The 23669-nt window shown below is 37.3% G+C and overlaps 1 protein-coding gene across 1 annotated transcript; it reads right to left on the reverse strand.

Annotated features, from left to right (window-relative positions):
• Positions 1-1569: 1569 nt before the first annotated feature.
• Positions 1570-22888, reverse strand: LOC119535214 (heterogeneous nuclear ribonucleoproteins A2/B1-like). Its single transcript, XM_037837704.1, has 2 exons — positions 22793-22888; positions 1570-2412 (listed from the first exon to the last, which is right to left on the reverse strand). Exons 1-2 carry the CDS (start codon positions 22886-22888, stop codon positions 1813-1815), a joined length of 696 nt encoding a protein of 231 aa, XP_037693632.1. The 3' UTR covers positions 1570-1812.
• Between the last annotated feature and the right edge of the window lie 781 nt (positions 22889-23669).

The following is a 23669-nucleotide window of genomic DNA, read 5'->3' on the forward strand; positions in this document are numbered from 1 at the left end:
TATCCCTCTGTCCCCTCTGTTCCTCCATCCCTGGGCCCCTGTGTCCTTTCTGTTCCTTTCCTGTATCACCACAGATGCTATCTTTTGCTTTTGCATCTCCCTTGCTCCATGGCTTTCTTTTTTTTTATGGAGAGCAATTTATCTTAGTTCCAGCAAATCCAAACTTGTGTAGCAGGTGTACAAGGAATGCTACATCTCTTCATTGTAAAAGAACAAAATCAACTTAAAGCCAGAGTCTGTCTCACTGTAAAATGTAACCTCTCCTGTGAGGTCTTCTTTCCTCAGGATGTTTCCAGAAAATTCTGGACCGTCCACAAGTTTTCCAGGTCTACAGGAATTGTTCTCCCCTCTCCAGCTCTCTCAAAGACATCTCTCCCTTCAGGATACTTCACATAGCCTATTCAAAGACCTTAAACTTTTACAAGGGACGAAAAATGAGGCTGACTTCCTACATGTTCAGTAAAACTCCCCATGGTGGATATGGACCCATTGTAAATAAGATCTCTTCAAGACGTTACTTCAGTTAAGGTGTGACCCAAATGAATCAAGATGGGCTTTAATCCATATTATTGGATATTTTTTTAAATAAGTGGAGTGAAAGTCAGAAAGAAACCATGGAGAGCAAGCAAAAGCTGAAAGTCAATGGAACCTGGAAGAGAATGAAAATGCCATCACGTGCATGCCCATGTGATGGAGAAGCCAAGGAACTCCAAAGATTGCCAGTCAGCCGGAAGATACCCAATCCAGGAGGAAGCAAGCTTTCTAGCCTCTGAAACCATGAGCCAATAAATTCCTGTTGTTAAGCCAACCCTTTATATGGTATTTGCTTTAGCAGCCAAGAAACTAAAACAGTGCACAAGGGAACCGGGACCAGGAATCCATACTGGGAACATGAGCTAACACTGTGCTGAGCCAGTGAGAGATGGTGTGGGAAGGGCCAGTCAGGGCACCACAAGATCTTACCACTTTTTTGTAGCCTTTTTCTTAATTCAGTGCTTGCCCTGTTACTGCAATCCTCTAACTTTTCTGGAGCTTTGGGAGTGAAGTTTTTGCCAGTTCTTGATGGCTGTTCAAAGCTTCTATGGGGGTACAGAGCCCTGAAGCATTCTCACTCCACCATCTTTATTGGGTCTTAAAAAGCAAGATTTGTGTGTGTGTGTGTGTGTGTGTGTGTGTGTGTGATATTTTTTTTTTTCTCTAAAGCTTTCTTCATATTCTTTATGTATCTATCAACTAGATCTTTTCTTCTTAGAGAAATTTTGAAGTGGCAAAGCTAGCAATATGCTTTTTTTTTTTCCTTTAGAATTATTTTATTAAATCATAAATGTACAACAGCTTCTTAACTCTACACACGCACTTAAATTTTTTTAAAGGAAAACGTTATGTCTTATTACACCATGATCCTGGCTAATAGCTTTTCAAAACTTTGAGAAAAATCTTAAAAAAGTTTTCACATGTCACCTGAAACTTACAAATTTAACATTATCAAAGAAGGAATGCTTCTACACTCTTACAAAGACCACTAGAAAGAAACAACAATTAAAAAGCTAAGAAACTGTCTCAAAGGCATTTTTTTTTTTTTATACAATCCTTCCTCCACAGTAAGGTAATGTTATTAAATAATCCAATCCATTCACAAAATGGCTCTCTGCATCTGCTCTGGTGTCTTCTGCCATATCACTGCATATTTATGCATGACTGAGATAAGTTTCCTTAACATTGTTATTTTGATAACCTGAAGCTGTTCTGTTACCTCTGGGCTCTCATCCTCTCCTATTTATACAGTGAAGCCCATGGCAAATAGGAAGAAGCTTAATATTGGCTCCTCCCTCCATAACCCCCACTTCCTCCACTGCCTCCTGGACCATAGTTTCCTCCACCATATGGTCCCCCCATGTTCCTGCTACCACCAAAGTTTCCACTCTTCATTGGACCATAGTTAGAAGGTTGCTGGTTATAATTTCCAAAATCATTGTAATTTCCACTTCCATAATTTCCTCCAGGTCCTCCTCCATACCCATTATAACCATCTCCAAATCCACGGCCACTTCCATATCCATCAGATCCTCCTCTAAAGTTACTTCCTGGTCCTGGTCCAAAATTTCCACCGCCACCACGTGAATCTCCAAATCCAAAGTTCCCTCCTCTTCCACTCCTAGAACTTTGGACTTCCCGCATTTCTTGTCGAGACAAAGCCTTTCTCACTTCAGCATTATGACCATTGATGGTATGGTACTTCTGCAATACAATTTTATCAACAGGATCGTGGTCATCAAAAGTAACAAAGCCAAAGCCTCTTTTCTTTCCAGACTGCCTATCAGTAATTATCTCAATGGAATATGCTTTTAATTTATCTTCATAAGGTGTGAAGAATTCCCAAATAGTATTTTTTTTCTCAAAAAAACTCGTGGTCTAAATGAAATTAAGTGACTGAAAATTAAATACAGGCTTTAAAGATTATTTTGTTTAATGTGATGTGAGCTGGTATGCCAAACAATTCTATGAAGATTAGAATAATTATATACTCTCATTCTTATTATTCTGCTTGTGTTATTATATAAAGTTTTAAGAACAGTTCCTGGTCAAAATGATGTAATGTTCTTCCTAAATGTATCTAGCTAATGAATTCTCTTAATATTCTCATTAACTTGCAATCTTTTCCCATGTTATTGTAGCTATTTGGAATTTCTTAATCATTGCTCTTATACATATGATTAACTGTCTTCACAATCATCATTAATTATTGCAATTTTACTACTGTAATAATAATGTTATTCTACAAGCAATATGTCAACATGTAAAGTGCCCAAGATTTTTTCCTCCAAGTTGAGATCTAGAATGTTCACCTAAATCTATTAGCAATAAAATCTAACATGTTTGCTCTATGTTAATGTTTTATGCTGATTAGTTATGATGGTTACCCTTACAATCATATGAATATGCATAAGTTCAGGGATACCAGAAATGACATTAAAGTAGACATTTGGCCTTCCCACATTCAAAGCCACGGACAAATAGCAGATTTTTTTCAAATATAGATGTTGAAGGTGAACTTCACTGCTGGATAATAGATAACTTTTTCTTAATTTCAATTACAGATGGCAGTTTTTATAAATTAAATTATCTATATATAAATTGTTAGTATATAAAAATGTAGTTGAGTTTTGTATATTGAATTTTACATTAGCAACTTTGTCACATTTTCTCTTTAATTTAATTACTTTGTGTTTTGGGTGTCGAGTCTAAGAAACTGCCTACCACAAGATCTTGAAGATGCTGCCCTACATTTTCTTGTAGGTGTTTCATGATCCTGGTTCTTATGTTTAGGTCATTGATCCATTTTAAGTTATAATTCTTGTATAAAGTGTGAGATAGGGGTCCTCTTTCAGTCTTTTTCAGATGGACATCCAGTTCTCCCAGCACCAATTGTTGAAGAAATGATACTGTCTCAGCTGAATGTACGTGGCAGACATGTCAAATATCAGTTGGTCATAGATATGAGGGTTTATTTCTGAACTCTTAATTCAATGTATCTCTTTTTTATGCAAGTACCTTGCTATTTTGACTATCATTTCTTTGTAATATGCTTTAAAGTCCTATAAATTCTTCCTTTTCAAGATGTTTTGGTTATTTGGGGCTCCTTACCTTTCCAAATAATTTGATAATTGGCTCTTCCATTTCTGCAAAGTAGGCTGTTGGAATTTTGACTGGGATTGTGTTGAATCTTTAAATACATTTGGGTAGAATTGACTTCTTAAATGATACTTAGTCTTCCAATCCATGAACAATGATTTAGCTTCATTTATTTAGGTCTTCTCTGATTTCCTTTAGCAATGTTTTCTAGTTTTCTTTGTTCAAGTCCTTTATATCCTTGGTTAAATTTATTCTTAGCTATTTGATCCTTTTAGTTGCTATTGTGTATGGAATATTTTCCTTCATTTCCTCCTCAGATTGCTTATTACTAGTGTATAGAAATACTACCAATTTTTCCATGTTCTTGTATCCTACAACTTTGCTGAACTTATGTATTAACTCTAGTAGCTTTGTTGTAGTTTTTTGGGACTTTTTATATATAGGATCATGGCATCTGCAAATAGTGAAAGTTTTACTTCTTCCTTTCCAATTTGGATGACTTTTATTTCTTTTTCTTGCATAACTGCTCTAGTTAGAACTTCTTGCACAATGTCGAATAACAGGAATGATAATGGGAATCCTTGTCTTGTTCCAGATTTTAGAAGGAAAGCTTTCAGTCCTTCACCATTGAGTATGATGTTAGCTGTGAGTAGTTTTTTTTTATGTGTATTCTTTTTTATTGAGATTGTCCACATACCATACAATTATCCAAAGATCCAAAGTGCACAATCATTTGCCCATGGTACCATCATACAGCTGTGCATCCATCACCACAATTAATTTTTTTTCAATTTTTAGAACATTTTCATTACTCCAGAAAAGAAATAAAGACAAAAATAGGAAACTTAAATCCTCCCATATCCCTAACCACCCCACCTCCATCATTGATTAGTAGTATTGGTATAGTAATTTGTTACTGTTGATGAAAGAATATTAAAATATTAATTGTAGTATATAGTTTGCAATGGGTATATTTTTTCCTATATGCCCCTCTATTGTTAACTTCTAGTTATAGTGTCCTACATTTGTTCTAGTTTATGGAAGAGATTTCTAATATTTGTATAGTTAATCATGGACATTGTCCACCACAAGATTCACTGTTTTATACATTCCCATCTTTTAACCACCAACTTTCCTTCTGGTAATATATGTGACTCTGAGCTTACCCTTTCCACCAACTTCACACACCATTCAACACTCCTAGTTATTCTCACAACATGCTACCATCACCTCTGTCCATTTCCAAATATTTAAGTTCACACTAGTTGAACATTCTGCTCATAATAAGCGACCGCTCCCCATTCTTTAGCCTTGTTCTATATCCTGGTAACTTATATTTCATGTCTATGAGTTTACATATTATAATTAGTTCATATCAGTGAGACCCTGCAATATTCGTCGTTATGTGTCTGACTTATTTCACTCAATATAGTCACCTCAAGGTTTCTTCATCAACCCATTTTTTTAGATGGTTTTGTTCACACACCATACATTCCATCCTAAGTAAACAACCGATGGTTCCCTGTATAGTCACGTATTTATGTATTCACCACCGTTGCCACTATCTATATAAGAACATCTCCATTTCTTCCACAAAGAAGGAGGAAGAGTCAAAGAAGGTAGAGAGACAAAAGAAAAAAATAAATAAAGAGAGAGAAAAACAAAAACAAAAACAAAACGTGACAGCTAGGAAGCAACAAAAGGAAAGATAGCATTAAACTAAGTAGAATAAAGAGTTAGACAACATCACCACTGTCAAGAGTCCCATACCCTTCCCCTATGTCCCCCACATGCATTTAGCTTTGGTGTATTGCCTTTGTTATATTAAAGGAAGCATAATACAATGTTTCTGTTAATTATAGTCTCTAGTTCGTATTGATGGTATTTTTCCCCCAATCCCACCCCATTTTTAACACCATGCAATGTTGACATTCATTTGTTCTACCTCATGTAAAAAAATATTTGTACCTTTTATCACAATTGTTGAGCAACCTAGGTTTCAATGAGTTATATGGTCCCAGTCTTTACCTTTCCTCTTTCCTTCTGGTGTCCCACATGCTCCCAACCTTCCTCTTTCAACCCTACTCACAGTCATCTTTGTTCAGTGTACTTACATTGCTGTGCTACCATCTCCCAAAATTGTGTTCCAAACCTCTCACTCCTGTCTTTTCCTTTCTGTCTGCAGTGCTACCTTTAGTGTTTCCTGTAGAGCAGGTATCTTGTTCACAAACTGTCTCATGGTCTGTTTGTCAGTGAATATTTTAAGCTCTCCCTCATATTTGAAGGACAGTTTTGCCAGCTATAGGATTCTTGGTTGGTGGTTTTTCTCTTTCAGTATCTTAAATATATCACCCCACTTCCTTCTTGCCTCCATGGTTTCTATTGAGAAATCCTCACATAGTCTTATCAAGCTTCCTTTGTATGTGATGGATCACTTTTCTCTTGCTGCTTTCAGGATTCTCTCTTTATCTTTGATGTTTGATAATCTGATTATTAAGTTGTGCCAGTTTGAATGTATTATGTCCCCCAAAACACCATTATTTCTGATGTAATCGTGTGTGGGCAAATGTATCAGTGTTGATTAGATACTAATTCTTTGAATGTTTCCATGGAGATGCACCTCACCCAGCTGTGGATGATGACTCTGATTGGATAATTTCCACAGAGGTGTTACCCCACCTCTTCAGGGTGGGTCTAAATTAAATCACTGGAGCCATATAAATGAGCTGACAAACAGAATGAACTCAGTGCAGCTGAGAGTGACATTTTGAAGAGGAGCTACAGCTAAGAGGGACACTTTGAAGAATGCATGAAACTGAGAGAGTAGCTGCAAATGAGAGAGTTTGAAGATGGCCATTGAAAGCAGACTCATGCTCCAGAGAAGCTAAGAGAGGACAAACACCCCAAGAGCAACTAAGAGTGACATTTTTGAGGAACAGCAGCCTAGAGAGGAATGTCCTAGGAGAATGCCATTTTGAAACACAAACTGGGAGCAAGCAGATGCCAGCCACATGCCTTCCCAGCTAACAGAAGTTTTCCGGACACCACTGGCCATCCTCCAGTGAAGGTACCCAATTGTTGATGCATTACCTTGGACACTTTATGGCCTTAAGACTGTAACTGTGTAACCAAATAAACCCCCTTTCATAAAAGCCAATCCATTTCTGGTGTTTTGCATTCTGGCAGCATAGCAAACTAGAACATAAGTGCCTTGGCGTATGCCTATTCAGATCTATTCTGTTTGGGGTATGTTGTACTTCTTGGATCTGTAATTTTATGTCTTTAATAAAAGATGGGAAATTTTCATTGATTATTTCCTCTATTATTGCCTCTGCCCCTTTTCCCTTCTCTTCTCCTTCTGGGACACCCATGACGCATACATTCCTGTATTTAGTTTTCTCCTTAAGTTCCTGGAGATGTTGCTCATATTTTTTCATTCTTTACTCTATCTGTTCTTTTGTGTTTAGGCTTTCAGGTGCCTTGTTCTCCAGTTCTTGAGCATTTTCTTCTGCCTCTTGAGATCTGCTGTTGTATGTCTCCATCGTGTCTTTCATCTCTGGTGTTTATACACATCACCTAAAACCATAGTTTATCTCTAAGTAGAGAACAATAACAGACATATATTTCACCTAACAATATTCTGCTGTCCTGCATACCAGAAGTGCACCAAATCTCTCCAGAATAGGGTGCAAGTCTTTGGGTGACATTAACTCTTAAAATTGATTTCCTTTAACTTAAATACTGCAGAATGAACAATATAGTTTATGTTATATGATAAGGGAATAAGACAGAGAAGAAAGCAAAGATATTTGTTTTACAGACAAATACAAACATACTCATAACAAAACAAGGAGGAAATATTTATGCCATCACAGTCCTAGTTTCTGTAAATAGTCACATGGCCGTAGCTCATATTTATGACTACCTTCTTCCACTACCCATTCCATGTTCCCTTTACCCTCAGCAAGCACTTCAGCTGACCATGGCTCTTTGCCTGGTGGGGCAGCCCAAACCTTCATTCCTGAAGTTTCTTGGCATTGGTAGTCCTGCCTGGATTGGGTTGTTGCAGTTTTCCATTGACTTTAATCACAGGGCATGGTAGTACTAAGAGACGCCCTAGAGGATCTCCTGTATTCCAGGAAAACTCTTCTTTACCTCCATTGTGTATTTGCAGTGCTATTTCCCCTTGATAGGATCAATCACCACAGCCAGTACAGTAATCCCTTTCCTTGCCTGTTGATTCAGAGGCATAAGAAGACCAAAATGGCCAGGTGGCAGTCTTAACTTCTAGTTCAATGGAATTATTGTTGTGTTTCCTGGTGAAAGCACTCCTCCTTTTGGAACAAAAACTTGCAGACCAGCAGAGTTTAAGCTTGCAGGGACAGGAAACAACAATTTTCCTAGTGGATCACTAGGAGAGGTAGTGAATGGTGCCACTCATGTTTCCACCCCTTGATTCCTATTTGGTATTTGCAAATTCAGCAGCACCCCACTTCTCTGGTACCAAAATCTGTTCTAGTTTGCTAATGCTGCGTGCTATGCAAAATACCAGAATTGGATCAGCTTTTATAAAAGGGGGTTTATTTAGTTACACAGGTACAGTCTCAAGGCCATAAAGTGTCCAAGGTTAAGTCATCAACAATCGGGTACCTCCACTGGAGGATGACTAATGGCATTTGGAAAATCTCTGTTAGCTGGGAAAGCACATGGCTGGCAACTGCTCCAGAGTTCTGGTTTCAAAATGGTTTTCTCCCAGGATGTTCCTCTCTAGGTTTCAGCTTCTCTCCACAATGTCACTCTCAGTTGCTCTTGGGGTGTTTGTCCTCTCTTAGCTTCTTGGAACAAAAGTCTGCTTTCAAAGGCCATCTCCAAAATGTCTCTGTAAACTGCAGTTCCTCTCTCAGCTCCGGTGCATTCTTCAAAGTGTCCCTCTTGTCTGTAGCAAACTTGCTCCTTCTGGCTGAGCTTATATAGTGCTCTAGTAAACTAATCAAGGCCCATGCTGAATGGGCGGGGCCACGCTTCCATGGAAATTACCCAATCAGAGTTATCCCCTACAGTTGGGTGGGTCACATCTCCATGGAAACACTCAATCAAAGAATTACAATCTAATCAACACTAATATGTCTGCCCACACAAGACTGCATCAAAGATAATGGCATTTTGGGGGACATAATACATTTAAACTGGCACACAAGCAAACTGGAGAAGACCAGATTTTGAACTACCACTGAACTAGTAGTTGATTAACTACTTTTTTTCCCTTCAGTGTTGCCCACCCTGGACTCAGTACAGCCTGAAACCCAGAAGTAGGCACATGGAGGTCTCCAGAATAATCCCTCTAGTTCTGGCTTGAATAGTGGAAAGGGGCTTCCTAACACTGAGTAAACTTCCATTTTTAGTTTTATCTATTCGCTAGCATTCCAGCCCCTAAGCAATTCTCTGTCAGCAGCAGTAGCAACAGCAGCAATGGGGGCCAACCCATAGAAGCTCAAAACTCTGAGGGAGCAGAGCCTTCCTCTCCAGCTGGAGGAGCCATGATACCCAGAGGGAGGGAAACTCCATTGATTTTTTTTCCCTCTCTTTTTCAGTTGCTTGGCCTGGACTGTTGTGTGACATGTACAGCAGAGTACAGTAAATAAAGCACCAGTATTCTGGCCAGATGATTGAAAAGTGGAGTCCCAGGGAACTAAAAAAGTTGCATGGAAATTGTGGAGAGGGAAGAGCTCATGAAAAGAATCCATAAAGTTGTTTATGAACTTCTGGGATCACCCTTGAACTGTGCATGCACAGATGTGACCTACAACAGTGTAACAAAAACTTTGAGACCTGAACTGCAGGATAGACCACTACCCAAGTCCCAGACTGGCAACATAAGACACACATCTGAATAGCAATGCAAAGACTTCAAAAATGAAACTGACATTGAAACTACAACCTACAGAAAGCTGGTTGGAACTTGTGGCCTAGACTAAACTTAAAATACATATTTAGACAGACAGACAGCCATAAATCTATCTATCTAATCTAACCATTCTCCATAGGATCTAAACAAGACCTAGAATCCCAGAACATAATATCCAAAGTGTCCAAGATACAATCCAAAATTACTTGGCATAAGCAGAACCAGTGAAATCTCAACTTACATGGGCAAAAACAATCAATTGACATCAATGCTGAGATGATGCAGATGTTGAAATAACCTGAAAAAGACCTTAAACTGGTTATTATAAAAATGCTCCAAGAAGTAAGGGTGAACACTTGAAATGAATAGAAAGGTAGGTAGTCTCAGCAAAAAAATAGGAGATATAAATAAGAACCCAATGGAAATTTTAGAACTAAAAAGTACAATCATGGAAATTTTAAAAATTCAATGGATTGTCTCAATAGCAAAATGGAGAAGTGGGAGGTAAGAGATGGTAAACTTGAAGATAGAGCAACAGAAATTATCCAGTATGAACAATAGAGGGAAAAAGATTGAAAAAGAATTACAGATTCTCAGGGACCTGTGGTTCTAACATTCATTCCACCAGAGATTCAGAAGGACACTAAAAAGAGTATGGTGCAGAAAAAAGTATTTGGAGAAATAAGAGCTGAAAAACTCCACATTTGACAAATGGCCTAAACCTCAGTGTCTTTTGAGGTTTAAGAAACTCAGTGAACTCCAAATGTGATAAACCTAAAGAAATGCACGCGCAGACACACTATAATCAAAGAGCTGAAAACTAAAGACAAAGAAAAAATCTTGAAAGCAACTAGAGTAAAATAACACATTATTTATAGAGGAATAAAGATTGAAATGGCTGTGGATTTCTCATCAGAAACCATGGGGGCCAGGAGGAAGTTGAATACCATTTTTAAAGTGCTGAAAGAAAAGAACTGTCAAGCCAGAATTCTATATCCAGTGAAAATTATCCTTCAGAAATTAAGAGGAAATAAGGACAATCTCTGATGAAGCAAAACTAAGGGAATTCATTGCTTGTGAATCTGTTCCAAAAGAATGCTAAAGATGGTTCTCAGACAGATGGGAAATGATGCCAGAAAGAAACTTAAACCATCTGGGTAAATATAATAGACTATTTTTTTTATTATATCTAATATAGATTAGACTATTATATCTCCTCTGGAGTTCTTCAAAATATGTTTAGCAGTTGAAAGCAAAAATTATAGCATTGTCATCAATTTTTCAATGTATGTAGATGTAACCTATAAAACATCTACAAAAGGAGAGAGGTTTCTACATTTCACTTGAACTGGTAAAACAGCAATTATAAACTGATTGTGAAAAGTTACATATTTGTATTGTAATCCCTAGAACAATCCTCCCCAAAACCATACAGAGAGATATAGTAAAAGCAACAATAGATAGATTAAAATGGAATATTAAAAATGTTCAAGCAATTAAAAAGGCAGGAAAGGGGAAAGAAAAATGGAAAAAGATGAAATAAGCAGAAAACAAAAATAAAGTAGTGACTCCAAATCCAAACATATTAATAATTGCACTAAAGGTAAATCATATAAGCACATCAATTAAAAGACAGAGATTGTTGAAATGCATTTTTAAAAAGCCATGGCTCAACTATATGCTATCTACAAGAAACTAAATACAATTACAGTGATATATATGGTTTAAAGGTAAAAGGATGAAAAAAGACAAACCACACAAACACTTAGACAAAGCAGACTTCAGAGTAAAGAAAATTATCAGGGACAAAGAAGAACGTTACCTAATGATAAAAGGGTCAATTAATCACAAAGACATAACAATCCTAAATGTGTATACACCTAACAATAGAACTTCAAAATCTGAGAAGTATAAAATGAAAGAACTGAAAGGGGAAATAGACATGTCTGCAGTTACAGTTGGAAATTTAAACACTCCCCTCTTGTTAATAGAACTAGCAAGGCTAGTTAATAGACCAGCAAGGTTATAGAAGAAGGAGAAACATCATTAACTAATTGGATTTAATTATTATTTATAGAACACTCTACCCTCCAAAAAACCAGTGGAATACAAATTCTTTACAAGTGCATATGGAACATTCATCAAGAGAGAGCATATCTTGAGTCATAAAACAAATCTGAAATTTAGAAGGATTGAAATAATTCAAAGCATATTTTCTGCCCATAATGGAAGTAGACTAGAAATTAAAAACTAAGATATAATAGGAAAATCTCCAAACACTCGGAAACTGAATAACACCCTTCTAAGTAATCTATTGGTCAAAGAGGAAGTCTCAAGGGAAATTAGAAAATATTTTGAACTGAATGAAAATAAAAATACAACATGTCAAAATTTGTAGGATGCAGCTGAAGCAATGCCTACAGGGAAAGATACAGCATTAATGACATATTAGAAAAGAAGAAAAGTCTCAAATCAATGATCAAAACTTACATGTTTAGAAACAAGAAAAAGAAGAGCAAAATAGATCCAAAGAAGGAAGTAAATATGAAGATATGAGCAGAAATTAATAGAAGTGAAAACAGAAAAATCAATATAAAATATTGATCAAATCAAAATATGTTTCTTTGAAAAGATCAATAAAATTCATAAATCTCTAGCAAGATGCACAGAGAAAAAAGAGAAAGCAAAAATTATGCTTAACAACTTACTGGCCATTTGAAAAAATTACACATAAATTGACAGAAAAATAATATTTTATGTTATCTTCACCATAAGTACTTATTAACAGAATGTGTGTGCCCATTGAGCACTGTACAACTTCTCAAGCCTTGGAATTGGATCAAACACCATGACCTTCATATCCTATTCCATGTTGATTTTAGCATTGAACTGTTTTTTATCAGCACATTCACCTCAAAACCAGCTTTGCAAAGTATGTCACTGAAAGGAGTGTGTGATCTAATGACATAACCACAAAATACCTCAAGTTAGCCGTTTATGCCGCCTCCAACAGATGTCAGGTATCACTGTATTTCCCTCTAAAATGTCCCTCTAAAATCCTGCTGCATCCTGTGAGTTCACTGCACCATGCTGAGGAGACTTGGGTCTGAGTTTAGGAACCACAGATTTAATCAATAATAAAACAGAACCAACTGTTAAAATTTATTCCCACAAAGAAAACACCAGAGCCAGGCAGTTTTATAGGCAATTTCTTCCACTAAACATACAAGGAACAGTCAGTTCCAATATTACATAAACTCTTCCAGGAAACAGAAAGAAAAGGGAACATTCCCAAACCTATTTTATGAAGCTGATTCAATTTTAACAGAACACCAAACAAGAACAGTGTTTTGGTTGTATATGGATGCATAACAAACCACTCCCAAAATTTAGTGGCTTAAAACAATAAACATTTTATTATTTTTCATTATTCTGTGGGTTGACAGGACTTGACTGGGTAGTTCTTTCACTCCTTGTGATACTAGTTAGGGCTGCAGTCATCTCAGGGCTCAAGCAAGTGGAAATTTCTGGGATGGTTTAGTTACATATGTGGTGCCCTGATGGTGACAGCTGGAAGGTCAAGTTCACTTTGGATGCAGGGATGACTGGGCCTCTGTCTCGCCACACAGCATCAGAACCTCTTCTGCTCCATTTGGCATCTGTATGTGGTTTCTTTAGAGGGTTAGCAAGCCTGCTTACACAACAGCTTAAGGTTCCCCAAACTTTCTTACATTAAAGCCTAATTTTCCCAAAGCTGAAGCTACCAGATCTTTTTAAGGCTTAGGCATACAACCAGCACAACATCAACTCTGCTGCATTCTATCGGCTAAGCTGAGTCACAGGACCAGTCCAGATTCAAAGAGGGAAAGGATGACAGAAGAGCATGAATTATAGGAGACAAGGCTCTGTTGGGACGCACCTTGGAAGGCTAGCTACTTCATTACTTACAGCCTAAAGGCAAAATTCTAAACAAAATATTAGCAACTTAATCCAGCACTAAAAAGAAAGGGAATCCATCATGAACAGGTTAGATTTATCATAAGATTGCAAATTGGGTTTGTACAAATAATAATTGTAATTTTCCACCTTCATGGATTATATGGGAGAAATTTCATGTTTATCTCAATAAATGCAAAAAAAAAAAAACATTTGATGAAACTCAGTACCCATTCATGACAAAAACTCTTAGAAAAGAAGGGAGCTTTCTTTACATGATAGAGTATAAATAGAAATTTTTCATGTGTGCTTTAAAGAACTGAATCTGTGAACATTACCAATTTATTGCAATCAGGCTTGAAGTGAGAAAGTCAGACAAATAGTCTTGAAGTTTTCTCATTTCCAAAAGGTTGCAGATCCTCTTATATACAAGTGAGATTTCAGAAAATGCAGTTTCCCAAGACAAGCAATTAGTGTTTATGGCCTAAAGATTCTTATATTCCACAGGAGATAATATTAGGTATTGAAATATAGGTAACACTAGAAATCTAGAATAAATTCTCCAAGTTCCTTTTTAAGGTCTAGAAGGTATAATCTTGACATAATAGGGCCTTGATTCCAACCTGTGTTAAGATTTACATTCTTGGCATCTTCGAATGTCTCACACACATTTACAAACTTTATCCTTAATTTCTTATCCTAGCTAAGTGAACAATCCCTGCCTTCCCAAGATCCTTGCTACTAAATGCTAATATGAGGTTCCAAATCTCTGACATCTGCTTGACTTTTTAAAAAGTAGGCTCAAAAAGTATATTGGACTTGTTGAATATGGGACTTCTTGAATATGGGACTTGTTAAATCAAAGAATATGGGTTTTACAGTTTTCTGTTTCCATGTTATCTGTCCCAAACTCAGCAAACTTCATAATAAATAAAGCAATGTTAAAAGCACTCTCTTTAAAAGTCAAAAAACAAGACAAGGTTGTCTGATAGTTCTGATTTTATTCAACATTCTTGAGGTGCTTGACATTGCACTAAGGCAAGAAGCAATAATACAACAATTGTAATTTAAGTACCAGTGGAGGAAGAACTTCCAGGGAAGATGGTGGAGTAGGAAGCTCCAAAATTCACTCCTTCCATCATAACAGTAAGTAAACAGGCAGAAACTATCAGAAACAACTCCTTTGGGGCTCCAAAGGCCAGAAGAACACTGTACAGCATCCTGGGAAGAGTAGGAGGAAAAGGTGGATAAACTGTGGTAAAATATTGTGAGCAGCTGTTTCCACACAGTGGCTGCTGGTGCCCACTCCCCACTCTAGAGGTGGGCTGCCTTGGATTCCCACCCCTGGCTATCTGCTGCTGTCAGAAGGAATGTAAAAATCCTCTTCCCCTAGAATGGGGGTGGGGGGGGGAACTGTTAAGCACTGATTACAGTTTTTGATTAGTGAATTTGGATCCCCAAGACCAGGCTCTGAGCTACCATTTCAACCCACCCTGGACAAAAGTAGTAGCAGCCACTGTTTAAATCCTACCCCACTGGGGGCATTGTCTGTGGAGGTTTAAATACAGTGCCTCCTTAGTGGTGTGGAGAACAGTTTTGCTGAAGGGTGCCATCATCTGGGCAGGCCAGGGAAGTGCAGCACCTGGGAGCCATCAAAAAGGCTTTTTGGCATCATCTTTCCTGACCCTCTCCATAGGTCAATTTGGATCCAGTCTGGGCTCCCTTCGTGGGTCCCTGGCCTTGTTTTGGCTGGGAAATACTGACTTGGGAACATCCTCTCCAGGGTGGCTCTCCTTCCAGAATTTGCCCGCTGGGCAAAAGCAGTAAATGACAATGAAAGGAGTGTTAAGAAAACAAACAAACAAACAAACAAAACTATACAGGCAAAACAAAAACAAACAGAAAAGATCAAGATTCCCAGAGAAGGAAAAGAGGAAAGGAAGCCTTCTCCTGGGGGTGAAACAGTTGAATCAAGAGTAAAATCTTAAAATTTGTACTACATACCAAGGCAAGAATCAAATGAAGAAGAGCTTTAAAAATCTGATCAGTTAAACATGGGCAATTCTAAAGGACTAGAATAAGTTGAACTAAGTGTCAAAGAAGCACCTTAAGACAAATCCAATCAACAATAAAACCCTAGGCAAGAGAGAGAAGCTGACCTCTAGCCATTTGGTGTCTTGCTCAGCATGGAGGAGGTAAGTGGGTTTCTGGCCTCATTTACAAGGAGACCTGAGGTGTGCTGAAGGTGTTTCTGGAGAACGTTATATGGGACACAGTCACCTACATGGAGCACACCAAATGCAAAACTGTTAATGCTATTGTTCCAGTTTGATAATGCTGCCCTTTTGCAAGATACCAGAAATGGATTGGTTTTTATAAAGGGGGCTTATTTGGTTACAAAGTTACAGTCTTAAGGCCATAAAGTGTCCAAGGTAACACATCAACAATCAGGTACCTTCACTGAGGGATGGCCACTGGCATCTGCAAAACCTCTGTTAGCTTGGAAGGCATGTGGCTGGTGTCCACTTGCTCCCAGGTTGCATTTCAAAATGGCATTCTCCAAAATGTTGCTCTTGGGGCATTTTGTTCTCTCTTAGCTGCAGCTCCTCTTCAAAATATCACTCTCAGTTGCTCTGAGCTCCCTCTGTTTGTGAACTCCTTTATACAACTCCAGTGATCCAATTAACAGCCACCCTGAATGGGTGGGGTAACACCTTCATGCAAATTATCCAATCAAACATTTCACTCACAGTTGATTGAGTCACATCTCCATGGAAACACTCAAAGGATTCCAATCTAATCAACACTAATATGTCTGTCCCCACAAGACTGCATTAAAGAATATGGCTTTTTCTGGGAGACATACAAACCAGCACATGCACTCAAATGCCAGGGACACATCCTCTATGGCTTCAGAGGTTAAAATACCATCTCTGTCTTATGTGCTATAATTCCACCATTAAGATAATCATATGCTTAGACATCAGCAAGAAATTATATTAAGATAATTATATGCTTCATCCATAGATAGAGCATCTAGACAGAGGATCAATAAGGAAAGAGAGAATTTGATCAATTTGATAAATGAACTAGACCTAAAAGACATACACAGAACACTGAACCCCAAAAAAGCAGGATATACAGTCTTCTCAAGTGCTCAAAGTTTAGGATAGAGCACATGTTGGGTCACAAAACAAGTCTCAATAAATTTAGAAAGACTGAAATTATATAGAGCACTTTCTCTGACCATAATGGAATGAAGTGGAAAACAATAACAAGAAAAGAACAGGAAAAGTCACAAATATATGGAAGTTAAACAACACATGCTTTAAAAATCAGTGGATCAAAGAAGAAATTGCAAGAGAAATAAGTAAATTTCTCAAGATGCATAAAAAACAAGAAATCAACATATGAAAACCTATGGGATGCAGCAAAGGCAATGCTAAGAGGTAAATTCATAGCCCTAAATGCCTACATTGAAAAAGAAGAAAGAGCTAATAAAAGACTGAACTGCATTCCTGGAGGAACTAGAAAAAGAAAGCAAACTAATCCCAAAACAAGAAGGAAAGAAATAATAAAGATTAGAGCAGAAACAAATAAAATTGAGAATAAAAAGACAATAGAGAGAATTAACAACCCCAAAGTTGGTTCTTTGAGAAGACCAATAAAACTGACAAACCTTTAGCTAGGGTGACAATGAAAAAAAAGAGAAAAGGCAGAAATAAATAAAATCAGAAATGAGAGGGGGGACATTACTACTGACCCCACAGAAATTAAAATGACCATAAAAGGATACTATGAACAATTGTATGCCAAGAAATTAGACAACTTAGATGAAGTACACAAATTCCTAAAAATGCATAACAACCTACATTGACTCTAGAAGAAATGGAAGACTCAAAAGACAAGAGATTGAATCAGTCATCAAAAACCTCCCAGAAAAGAAAAGCCAAGAACCAGATGCCTTCATAAATGAATTCTGCCAAGTATTCAAAGAAGAATAAATACCAATCCTGCTCAAACTCTTCCAAAAAATTGGAGAAGAGGGAACACTACCTAACTAATTCTTTGAAGCCAACATCACCCTAATACCAAAGCCAGATAAAGATACTAGAAGAAAACTACAGACCAATTTCTCTAATGAATAAAGATGCAAAAATCCTCAACAAAATTCTTGCAAATTGAATACAACATCACATTAAAAGAATTACACACCCTGATCAAGTGATTTTTATCCCAGGTATGCAAGAGTGGTTCAAAACATGAAAATCACAATTAATATAATAAGCCATATTAACAAATTGAAGAGGAAAACTCACATGATCATCTTGATTGACAAAGAAAATGGATTTGACAAAATCCAGCATCTATTCTTGATTTAAAAAAAAACAGAAAAATAGGAATAGAAAGAAACTTCCTCAACATGATAAAGGACATATATTAAAAACTCACAGCTAGGAGGAAGAAGATGGGGGCATAGAGAGGAGTGGAAGCTAGTTAGTCCCCCTGGAATAACTAATAAACAACCAGGAACAACTAGTAAATAATCTGGAATAACTGCGGGAGGACAAATGTGACTGTCCATTCATCATACACCAACCTGAATTGGGAGGAGTGCCCAAGATCATAATACAAAGTCTGTAAGTAAAAACTGTGGATCCAAGCAGGGAGCCCCCTCCCCCGACAGCCCAGACTGCAAAGCCTCACTGTGTTAGAGAGTGGCACTCTCTGAACAAGTGAATATAGCTCAGCTGAGCTCCAACTGGGGTTTTAATTAAGAAATGACTGCTCAATACTAGCTACAAATCCCCAAGAAGTAGACAGAAGCTTTTGGTGATGAATGACCTTGGAGAGCTGGAGGATGGCTGCAGACTGGCCCTGAAGGGGGTTTTCTTTCTCTTTTTTGGCTCAGTGAAGAAAGCCTCAGCCATTTTCAATTCCCAGCACTCTGACCCAGACAAGGGTGGAGATAGCACAGGCAGAGAGACTATTCAAATGTAAATGACCTCTCCCTAGGGAGTGTATCTTCCCTAAGAGGAAGAAGATGGTGCCAAGCTCTACTACCCACCTTCCATTCAGAACCAGACCCCAGAGCTTGGGGGAAAACAGCCATGGGCCACACCTCCTTACACCAGTCTGGAGCTACAGGTTGATAGGCACCACCTGCTGGGCAGAAAGCATAGTGACTTGAGGCCTCACAGGGTGTATCAATCTTCTACGACACCCTCAGGGAAACCAGATACTATTGCCTCCTTCCAAGACCTGAGCCTGTTCTGGTCTGGAAAAACCTGATTGGGGTAACCAAGGAAACCAGATGCCTAGACAGCAGAAACTACAACCTACATTAAGAAAAACAAATTATGGCCCAATCGAAGGAACAGACTTAAACTTGAACTAAGATACAGGAATTTAAACAACTAATGTTAGATCAATTCCAAAAGTTTAGGGAAGATATGGCAAAAGAGATGATGCATATAATGAAAACACTAGCTGTACATAGGTAGAAATCAAAAGTTCAAAAAGCAACTGGCAGAATCTATGGAAATGAAAGGCTGCCAAGTTGACAATGGGTGGACTGTGATGGTTAGGTCATGTGTCAGCTTGGCCAGGTGATGGTACCCAGGTGTCTGGTCAAGCAAGCACTGGCCTAACCATTACTGCAAGGACATTTGTGGCTGGCTAATAAACCAGAAGGCTGGTTTATTAAATCATCAGTCAATTGGCTGCAGCTGAATGATCATGTCAATGAAGGGTGTGTCTTCCACAATGAGAGAATGCAATTAGCTGGATTTAATCCAATCAGTTGAAGACTTTTAAGCAAGACAGATAGAGGACCTTCACTTTTTCTTTGGCTGACCAGTGGAGCATTTCCTGAGGAGTTCCTTGAAATTGCCAGTTCATTGCCTGAGGAGTTCATCAAACATTTTCATTGGAGTTGCCAGTATGCTGCCTGCCCTGTGGAATTTGGACTTGAGCATATCCACAGTTTGTGAGACACTTTTATAAATCTTATAGATATCTCTTATTGATTCTATTTCCCCAGAGAACCCTAACTAATACAGCCTGCTACTAATTATTTTTCAGAAAACTCAAATAGCTCTTCCATGCACTGTATTCAACTTTTTTTTATAGGTGCATTTAGTGTGAGAGACAACATGTAGTGTGCTTACTTTTAGAACAGAAGGCTGTATTCTCCATTCTTAACTTTTCACAGTCTAATTGCAATTACTATTTTCATACTTCCCATACGGTATAGAAATTTTGCAGTTTTCTAGGTCGATATTTTCCCTCCCCACATCCTAAAAGCTATAGCTGTTAGATATTTTTATCTTCATATGTTATGAGTCCCACAAGGTACTGTTATAACATTTGCTTTTTACAGTCATATATAATGTAAAGAAATTAAAGGCAAATAAAGGAAAGACCATTGTTTTTTTTTATTTACCCAGATATTTACCATTTCTTATGCTTTTCTTTCATTCCTGAGAGTCTGAGTTTCCATGTGATATCATCTCCTTTCAGACTGAAGAAATTCTTTTAGCATTGCTTGTTGTGTGAGTTTACCAGTTACAAATTCTTTTCTTTTATATGAAAATGTCTTTATTTCAACTTCATTCTCGAACAATATTTTCACTGTATTGAGAATTCTGTGTTGACAGTATTTTTTCTTTCAGCACTTTAAAGATGTTATTCCACTCTCTTCTGGCCTCTATCATATCTGTTGAAACATCAGCCAATAATTGAATTGCTGTTCCCTGTGTGTAATGTGTCTTTTTCTCTTGCTGCTTTGGGGATTTACTCTTCCTGTTTGGCTTACAACAGTTTGACTATTATGTGCCTCAGGATAGCCTTCTTTATATTTATCCAGCTTGATGTTTACTGAGCATATTGAATTTGTAAATTTATGCTTTTGTGAGCTTTTGGGAAAATTTCAGCCATTACTTCTTCAAATTCTTTTCTGTTGCATTCTTTCTCCTCTCCCTCTTTGACTCCAATTATACATTTGCCAGATTGCCCCTGAGGCTTTGATCTTTTTCTTTTTCTTCAATCCTCATGCTGTCTTTTCTCATTATGTGATTTCTAGTTATCAATCTTCAACTTCACTTCCTCTTTCTTCTGTTATTTCCGGTTGGCTGTTCAGTCCACTCAGTGCATCTTTTATTTCAGATATTATATGTATTTTCAGTTCTAGAAATTTTCCTTTGGTACTTTTTGTCATTTCTCTTTGAATATGTTTTGTTCTATTTCACTGAGGATAGTTTTGACAGCCACTTTAAAATCTTTGCCTATTAGTACTAACTTTTGGGTCATCTCAGACTTTGTATCCATTTATTTTCTTTTCTCTAGAGGAAGGGTTCCATTTTCCTGTTGTTGTTGTTGTTTGTTTCTTTGTTTGTAAGGTACTCTTGGACTATATCCTGGGCATTATAAGCATTAAGCTGTGAAGACACAGCATTCTGTTAATTTTCTTGATAAGTGTTTTTGTTTGTTTGTTTGTGTTTGTTTTTTGTTTTTTTGTTTTAGTGGGCACTTATCTTGGTTGGGTGGCAGCACCAATCTCCGTTCATATCTTTTCTTTTTAGCAGAAATTACACATGTGTAATTCAGAGACTACTTGGACATAATTTGGGATCTTCTCTCTGGCTACTTCCCTTCTGGGATTCTCTCTTTCCCAGAAGTCAGTTTCCTTAGATTCTGGTTTCTAACTCTTCAAGCCATAGAGAATGCAGCTGCCCCCAGCACCTTGGGGCCCTTGAACCACACTTGACTGTGTTTGGTACTTGTCTAAAAACTACAGAAATAGGAACTCACTACATGCCATTATCCTTCTCTGAGTGTGAACTCCCCAGCAGATTCTACCTACTTCTCACTCTCTAGTACATTCAGGTAGCTGTTTCTTTGTATTATGTTTGAATTTTATAGTTGTTTCCTGCAGGAGTACTGGCTCATAGGGATGCTACTTGGTGGTTATTAGGAGCAAAAGTCCTCCCCTTTCTCATAAAAAATGCTTTGCCATTTCTGTCACATAGGCTACTCACTGTTTTCTTTAAAATTTTCAGACATTTTATATTTTTAGATCCTGTCAAGAATGGTATCACTTTCTCTCTCTCAAACCATATTTTCTAATTAGTCATTGCTAGTACATAGATAATGCTACTGAATTTTAAAAACGTATCTTACATGCTGCCACTTTGCTAAAAAAATTATTTTAATTATTTTCAGTTCATTGCTTTTTTTGTATCTAGAGGGGAATTTGCAGCTTCTGTAAAAAAATACTTAAATCTTTTATTATTTTTGTTTCTTTTCTTCTTAGAATATCCTGTCAATTTGCTTTTATTTTTCACTGAAAATCCCACCACTTCACTCCTGACCCCATTCTCTTCTGGGGTTATGCTATGACCTCTCTAAATTTGAGACAAATGGTTTGGATGAGGTCATCTAAAGCAGAACTGAACTGAGAGTCATTGTTTTCTTCTCCAAACTGGTTAATTTCTTCAATCAAAATGACCAAAAATATCAGGTCCAAATATATAGCCTTGGGAAGAGTTTTTAGGTTAAAAAAAAAAAAGTTAGAGACACCTACTGAAAACAGACAAGGTGGAATTAATTTTGAGTGTAAGATTTTGGTTTTGTTAAGGACAAAATTGAGCAATGTTTTATTTTTAAATTCTTCAGTAAAAGTACAATGGAAATAATCTGGCTTTTCTTGGCTGAACCTGCAAAGTGAAACAGAGAATTAAAGAAATTACAAAAATAATTCATGTCAAAATGTTCCCTCAGAATATCCAGATAATTGAGTACAAAGTGAAGATTTTATTCACCTGAATGACCTGTGATATTACTTAAGCTCCCATTTCAACTTTATGAATGAAACAGTGGTCTAGGGAGGGACAATTGAGTCCTAACTTATTTGAAAAAAAAAAAAAAAAGATATTTAAATCTCTTTTAAAAAGAAGCCATTAGAAAAACAAGAAAAGTATATAAAGAGGCAATTCACAGAAGAAATAAGAATAGTCAATATACATTTGGAAAAAAGATATACCTCACAAATAGTCCAGGAAATACAAATTAAAGCTGCAATTAATATGCGGTTTTTTTTTTTGTTTTTTTTTTGATTTTTTTTTTTTTGCCTATCAGAATAGCAATTTTTTTTTTAATTTGGTACTATCCAATGTAGATAAACTGTGGTGAAATAAACGTTCTTATGTGTTATTAGAGGGGCTGTAAATCAGTTCACAGTATTTGGAGGGTGTGGTAGATAGCACAACCGCCCCCAGTTCCTCCTCCCTCGCTGCAGCCACACCTGTTTCCTCGTACCTTCACGGTGCCCCCGCCTCTGATGCTAGCTCCGCCATGTGGCTTGCTGTAGCCAATGGGATGTTCGCAAAGTGCAAGCAGGGACCTGAAAAGCATTTGTGTGATTGGACTTGGCCTCTCTTCCCATCTCTGGCGGTTCCAGGAGACATGCCCCGGCCAGAGGACAACATGTACAGGGAGCAGAGCACAGTTATCCCAGCCATACCAGCAGTGTCATCCTGGGTCACCTGACACCCAGTCAACCTCCAGCAGCCTAGCAGGGCTACCTGGTGAATCACACCCACACAAGAGCAACAGGCACTTATTACTAGAACCCTCTGAAGTCTGTGGTTATTTTTATGCAACATTTTTGGGGAAATAGATTACTGACTCAGAAACAATAGGCTTAATCCAACAAGATTTTTTAAATGCATAATCCTCCACCCAGCAACTATATTTCTAGGAAGCTACAGAAATACAGAAATATACCTGAACCCACAGGCATGTAAAAAGATGTCTACTGAAGCATTACTTGTTATAGAAAAATCATTTAAACATTCTAAATGTCTATTAGTAGGGAATGGTTAAACAAATTAGGCTATGTTTGAATAATGGGATATTATGTAGCTATTCAAAAGAATAAAGTAGATATATATATATTGATATGGAAAAATACTGATAATATCATAATGTAATAGCATGTTGTTTTAAAAAATTATCAATGTAAAAGCACAGAAAACGATCTGGAAGGACATAGAACAAACCAATTCATAATTTCTGGGAAGTAGGGTTTGGGGGAGTGAATCTGTGTGTAGAATTAGCATTTTTACCATGACCCTGCATTCTATTAAATTCTATTAAAACAAATGAGAAAAATAAATACTAATTTTTTAAATTC

Source organism: Choloepus didactylus, chromosome 5 (genome assembly GCF_015220235.1).
Source record: "Choloepus didactylus isolate mChoDid1 chromosome 5, mChoDid1.pri, whole genome shotgun sequence".
Lineage (NCBI taxonomy): Eukaryota > Metazoa > Chordata > Mammalia > Pilosa > Megalonychidae > Choloepus > Choloepus didactylus.